The sequence below is a fragment of the Marmota marmota genome, unplaced genomic scaffold (genome assembly GCF_001458135.2).
Source record: "Marmota marmota marmota unplaced genomic scaffold, marMar, whole genome shotgun sequence".
Classification (NCBI taxonomy): Eukaryota; Metazoa; Chordata; class Mammalia; order Rodentia; family Sciuridae; genus Marmota; species Marmota marmota.
The window spans coordinates 27,903,440-27,910,393 of NW_026000016.1; the positions used below are offsets into that span (position 1 = coordinate 27,903,440).

General features: G+C 40.7%; 1 protein-coding gene across 1 annotated transcript; it reads left to right on the forward strand.

Annotated features, from left to right (window-relative positions):
- The first annotated feature begins 5,940 nt into the window (after positions 1 to 5,940).
- LOC125618480 (zinc transporter 10-like) lies at positions 5,941 to 6,564 on the forward strand. The gene has a single exon (XM_048809347.1). It carries the CDS (start codon positions 5,941 to 5,943, stop codon positions 6,412 to 6,414), a length of 474 nt encoding a protein of 157 aa, XP_048665304.1. The 3' UTR covers positions 6,415 to 6,564.
- The last annotated feature ends 390 nt before the right edge of the window (positions 6,565 to 6,954 follow it).

Genomic DNA, 6,954 nt, shown 5'->3' on the forward strand with positions numbered 1-6,954 from the left:
TGGGGTTGTGCTCAGCAGTAGAGTGCTTGCCTCGCACGTGCGAGACCCTGGGTTCGATCCTCAGCACCACATAAAAATAAATGAATAAAAGGTATTGTGTCCATCTACAACTAAAAAATAAATATTTAAAAAAATAAGTAAAAATAAAACAAAACCACGAATGAAACAAAAAATAACAAAGCTTTCCCTTGAGCTTCTCTCTTCCTCTAGTTGGGTCTTCAGAAAAGTCCTAATTTCTAAAAGAACTGTCAACCTCGTCACTTCTACTTCACTATACTTTTCCTCACCTTTCCCCACTACAGCAGTCTCACCAGGATCCCTGAGGACATACCTGAACAGAGCCAGTGTTCACTTCTTATTCTTGTCTTACCATATCATTCTGCTGCACTTGATATTTTTATTAAAACTATCCCTATAACTTGTCATCCTCCCTCTCAGACTCTTCATTATTCACTGACATTTCTTCCTTGGCCTGCTTCTTAAACATGTTCAATGCTTGGCCTTCTTCTCATGCCATCTAATAAACCTCATCTAATCCCATGGTTTCAAATAGTATTAACAGGCTAATAATGTCAACATTTTTATCTCTATATCTGAGCTCTAGACCCATACCAACCACATACTGAATTCTCTTGTGTGTTCCATCAGCATTTCAGGATAACATGCCCCCAAATCTCATAACTCTCTATTCCCAGACCTCTTCCTTCTATAGTAGTTCCTGCCTAGAAGATTAGCCTGCCAAAATATACCCTAAACCTCAAACCGGAAATCTTGAGTCATCCTAGGCGGCCCCACTTAACATGCTGTCATTCATATTTGGCCAGCAAAATAGCTGTTCTAGTGTCTTTTAGGTCTTCCCTTCACATAGATCAAATGGCCTCCCATCTCCTCTCCAGATTTTGTCTCTACATTTGTACAGGAGTGTTTTTTGTTTTCTTGGTTTTTTTCCTCCCTAACATTCAGTTTATTGAGATATTTTTCTTCCCCTTGAAATCTTTTTGTTGCTAACCCTTTAGCCTCTTCTGGCTCGTATTATGTCTCTAGTGTCCTCTTCAACCAGCAAAGTCCTTTGCAACCTAACCATTTGGGGTTTCCTGTAAATGGTATGCTATTTCATGTCTATGTCTCTTTGCCTGAAATGACTTTCCTATCTCATTTCTAGTTTTCTTGGTAAATTTCTTATTTCAGGATCCAGGGTTCCATTCCAATATGCTTTTCACTTGGTACTATAAATATACAGTAAAGAGAAAAAGGCTTTAACGAAGACTTGAATTCTGAGCTATGCTATGAGAGATAATAGAATTTCAATACAAATAGAGAGGGATGAATAATTCGAGCAGAGAGAAGGAGGTACAAAGGGAGGAAAGCACATCCTATGTATGAGAACACAGGAATTGTTCCTATGTTGGTTAGGAAATTATCAGTTGAAAGATTAAATATAGCTTGCTTACAGAACCAAAGTTATGATAGTTTACAGGGTCAACTGAAGTTGCTCTGTACTTCATACACCTCTAGTCACAGGAGTTATTTTACCTTCCAATTTTTTGTACTGTTCTGTTTTTGAGGCAGTGCTTTTGTATGTTGCCAGGCTGGTCTCCCTCCCATCTGGATTTAAGGGATCCTCCTGCCTCAGCCTCCAGAGTAGCTGGGGCAACATGCATGTGCCATTCTGCCAAGCTTATTTTTCTACAAACCAACATACATGCTTTTAAGAAAAAAAAAAAATTAGCTCGTTTGTGGCAAACACCTGAAAAGTCGATCAAAGACTAATAACCACACATTTTGTCCTGTAGCCCCTAGTCATTTTGGAGAAGGTGGCCATCTCTGGTACAAAATAAGTTCACAGGCTATTTTGTTGAAGCTTCAGATGAATAGGATTAATTGCAGAAAAGTTTGAAGTTTGCTGCTTTAAAAGAATTTACTATTTAAAGGGACTCTATAAAGGAATGAATTCTCCTAAAACATAACTTTAATAAAAGTTGACTTTTAAACTGAGATAAAGCAAAAATATCAAAGTTTGATTAAATTCTGTATCTTGGGCTGGGGTTGTGGCTCAGTGGTAGCGCGCTCGCCTAGCACCCGTGAGGCACTAAAGCTATTGTGTTCACCTACAGCTAAAAATACATATTTTAAAAAATTTATCTAGAGGACGGGGGTTGTGGCTCAGCGGTAGAGCGCTCACCTAGCACCTCCGAGGCCCTGGGTTCGATCCTCAGGACCATATAAAAATAAATAAGTAAAAACAAAGGTGTACAAGTAGAAGAAATAAATATTGAAAAAGAAAAAAAAATCTATCAAGAGAACTGGAGTTTTTCAAGAGGGTGCTTGAAAAATATCCTTTGAGAGAGAAGCATTATTAGTATTTGCATATTACCTACATCTTTAGATTACATATAACACCTAAGACAATGTCAGTGCTATGATAGTTGATGTATTGTTCAGGGAATAATGATATGAATAAAAGCCCTGTAAAATCTAAAGTACACATGCAGTTTTTTTTTTTTTAATTGACCTGCAGTTGGTTGAATATGCAGATGCAGAACCTGTGGATTTGAAAGCCAGAGATAAAGATAATAGTCACAAAATTGTGTGCCTAGTGCTCATTGCAGCAGTAAGAAAACAGATTGAGACATATGTATTATCGGCCCTGCTTGCTGGGTCTAGTGTACTAACATTTCATCTTAGCAATTTCTAGTTCATCTACGAGAGTGGGTTTAAAATTGTTTTTCATAATGCCAGTAGATGACATGAAAGCCTTATGAGAACTGGACAATGACAACAACTCATGTTGCCTGCTAGCAGAGAGGATTTGAGTCCTGAGGTTAGCAGCAACAGAATACATCATAAAACAAGCAAGGATAGGGACTTGAAAGATCACCCTTTATTCTAGTTATTAACATTCATCATGTGTCATATAACCATGGTCTCCAGTGGTGGTTATAAACATCAAAAACTGGGAAGACAGCTACTGCTATCCTATGATTGTCCTTAGGTTTGGTCCTTAGGTTGTCACTTTTACTATATCTAGAAAATGCTAGTCATTTATTTAAGAAAAAAATTTGAGTGCCTGCTCTTTGTACATTGCCAGAGGATATAGAAGTAAAATTAAACATTTTTTTTTCCTTTTCTTGGCTGTATCACCTTAAGCAGTTCTATTTGAGATGCAGAATCAGGCAATCAGTAGTAGAAAAGGAGATGGGGCAATGAATTGGGCTGAGACCCTCACTAAAACACCATGAGATCATCTTGATGAGAGTCATCTTCATGTAGTCAAGATTAGTACTTGGAAAAATTAAACAAACCCTATCCTGCCCTGCCACCAGGCTTAATGTAACAGATACAAACACATTTTGTGTGTGTGTGTATGTGTGTGAGTGCGCGCGCACGCGCGCGTGCGTGACTCAGTATGCAATATTAATTTACTAGAAAGTTTGAGCTTGGAGCAGTGATACTGAAATGATATAAAAGATTTTATTAAATAAGTGTCCTATAATGGGAATATTTCAAAAAATTTGAAGTATGTCACCAAACCCCCACTTCATGGTGAAGAAGTAATTACTGAATAAAGAGCTTGGGGAATACAGAAGCAGGTGATGATGTATCAGTATTACTTTATGTGGGTAAATAAGTAATTCTATTTATTTATTAATTTACTTGGTACCAGGAACTGAATCCAGGGACACTCAACCACTGAGCCACATCCCCAGCCCTATTTCGTATTTTATTTAGAGGCAGGGTCTCACTGAGTTGCTAAGCGCCTCACCATTGCTGAGGTTGACTTTGAACTTGCGATCCTCCCGTCTCAGCCTCCTAAGCTGCTGGGATTACAGGTGTGTGCCATCATGTCCGGCCCTTTTTTTATATTTTAGAGACAGGTTCTTGCCGAGTTACTTAGGGCCTCATTAAATTGTTGAGGCTGGCTTTTAACTCACACTCCTCTTGCCTCAGCCTCCTGAGCCTTTGGGATTACAGGTGTGCACCACCACACCCAGCTGTTATATAGTACTTCTCTCACTCATTTATTCTCTCTCCTAGACAATAGTACCTTTTTCTCCTCAAACATCCAATGCTACCCCTTTGACTCAGTTGATCATGCTGATTTCATGCTGATTTCTCAGTTGATCATGCTGATTTCTGAGAAGATAGAAGTGATAGGAATAGAATCTCTGCCCTCCCATCACCACATCTACTTTCCTGCTCCGGGGCCCATATATTTCACCCTTTCTGCTACAGCAGCTGGAGGTCTGTTCTCCAGTACAGGCCCAGCCTCCACTTATACACTGTATCCCATCCCCTCTCACATTCTCAATGCAGCATTTCAGCAATTCTCCTTTACGTACTGTCAGATTTTCTTTTTCCATTGGATCTTTCAATCAACTTAAAATATATGCCATTTTTCCCAATCTAAAAATACCCTTTCATGACTGTAAAGTGAAACTCACTGAAAGGATTGTTTGTACTTACCATCTTTGGATTCTTTACTCCATTCTTCTGAACCCCCTGATAATTTGCCCTCGCCACTCCCCTGAAAGACTCTTGTTAAGATCAGGCAGGAAGTGTTTCTTCTTCCTTAGTCTTTTAATTCTATTCAGATCTTTGATTGATTGGGTAAGGCCCCCCATACATTAGTGAGGGTCCTTGCTTCATTCCATCTGTGGGTTCCAATGATAATCTCATTCAAAAACACCCTTGCGGCTACATCCAGAATGTCTTAGATATCATTGACAGCTGGGTGTGGTGGTGCACACCTGTAATCCCAAAGGCTCAGGAGGCTGAGGCAAGAGGAGTGTGAGTTAAAAGCCAGCCTCAACAATTTAATGGCCAGTCAAGGTGACACATCAAAGTAACCATCGCAGTCTAACTTTAAATTCAGGGGGAAAAAAATCTATATTGTAATACCAGCCTGTTTCTTTAAAGGACTGAGTGTATTCAGATTACCTAATACAGTAGAAGCCACTCCTGTTTTAGGTGTTCAGGATCTGCCAAACCTTTAAGGGCTATAGATAATCTTGACAGGTGGTAAGATTTAAAAACAACAACAACAAAACAAAAACGTCTTTGCATCAATTAAATCATAATTGACCTTACTTCCTGAAACTATCTGAATTATATCTTTAGCTTCCAGTTTAAAAGCACTTTATCTATGAGCTGTGGGCTGTAGCTCAGTGGTAGAGCATTTGCCTAGCATGCATGAGGCCCCTGGTTCAATCCCAAACACTGGGAAAAAGTGCAGACTTCAAAGCACTTTTACCTTTCATGAGCATGAAGAATGTTTTTATTGTCCTATTTATGAAGAATGTTTGGAAGCAGGGGATAACTGTTGGTTCCAGGTCATTGGGCAAAGCTGAATTTGACTTTCACTTACTGCTCTGATTTCTGGATGAATGACCCTTGAATATTCCGAGAGCAGGAAAGTAGATGTGGTGGTGGGAGGGTCAGAGATTCTATTCCTATCACTTCTATCTTCTCAAGCAGAAATCAGCATGATCAACTGAGTCACTCACTCAGTAGAGGTGATGACATTCAAAACTGTCAGGCAGACAAGACGTGGTCATTGCTGTCAAATGGCTTGCCTTACCACAGCCATTACTGCTCGCAGACAACGGAAGAGGCTGGAAAGGCCACAGCTGCCAATGAGCTTCTGCAGGATGGGAAGACGCAGAAGGTCTGTAATTACACAAACAAACAAAACAAGATACTGAAGCCAGTGTCTTCCATTTCCATAAGCTCCTGCTCACGTGACTTCTCTTGCTTAATTGCCCTTTAAACTGTTTTATGACTTTATAGCAGCCTATAAAAGGTGATTTCTAAATATGACAGGTGCTGAAAGGCTGACTGGGAGAGTTACCCTGGAGTTGTAGTCACTAAATCTATCGCTGCTGCCTTAAGAGCTCAGCCTTCCCAAGAAAGGGAGAGAGGACACCAGAGCACTGAGCCACCATGGGGCGATACTCAGGAAGGAGCTTTCGCTTGATCCTCATGTGCGCGGTCAGCATCCTCCTTTTTGTGATGGAACTAGTGATCGCCCACGTGGGCAACTCCCTCTCCTTAGCCTCTGACGCCTTTGCTGTCCTTTCCCATTTTTTGTCCATGATCATAGGACTGTTCGGCGTCAGGGCCAGCAGTATAAAGCAGCACAGGAAGAGCACCTATGGCTTTCTTCGTGCGGATGTTGTGGGAGCGTTTGGCAACAGCATTTTTGCTGTGGCGCTGATGTTCAGCATCTTGGTCGAAGCCATCAAAAGGTATATCACTCCCCAGAAGACAGAGCAGGCCCTGCTGGTTCTCAGTGCTGGAATTATTGGACTATTCTTCAACATTCTTAACTATGTCATCTTCTTGGACTGCTGTTACTGCACAGCACCCAAGCCCCAGGGAGACACTGAAACAGGTAAAAAGTTCTTCAGATGGTAGCAGCAGATTTTCTGGGAGTCATGGCAAGTACTATCTTGGGGTGGGAGTGAGGGTTGCAGCTGATGGCGCTGTTTGGAAAGGCCCTAGTCATTGGGTGGACCTCTTGTTCCTGTGATTTTACAATAGATTTTTCTCAGAAAAGTTGCTATCCCTCTGAAGTTTCTTGTGCATGGAGTGGCAGCAGGCCAATTCCATGTGTGCGCACAGTGGAGGCTCTTTAATTTTTTACTCACAGAGAGTGGAAAGGTAAGTTTAGACAGGTGGAGAGGGAGTGAAGGCCACGGGGGGAGCAATTTGAAAGAAAGGGATGTGGTGGTAGAAATAGTCTCCCTTAAGTGACTCACTTTTGGTTTCCCAGATGTGACATGGTTACATGTGAATTTAAAAATAATGTTCTAATGTCTCCATAAAATGTGTTTAAAAAAATGCTGGACTACAAAACCAACTCACAAAGACTGAAACATCAGGCCATTGGCTAGGTTGATGAATGCTTAGGAATATAGTCAAGGAATGTTACATAAAATTGGGAGGGAAAAAAAT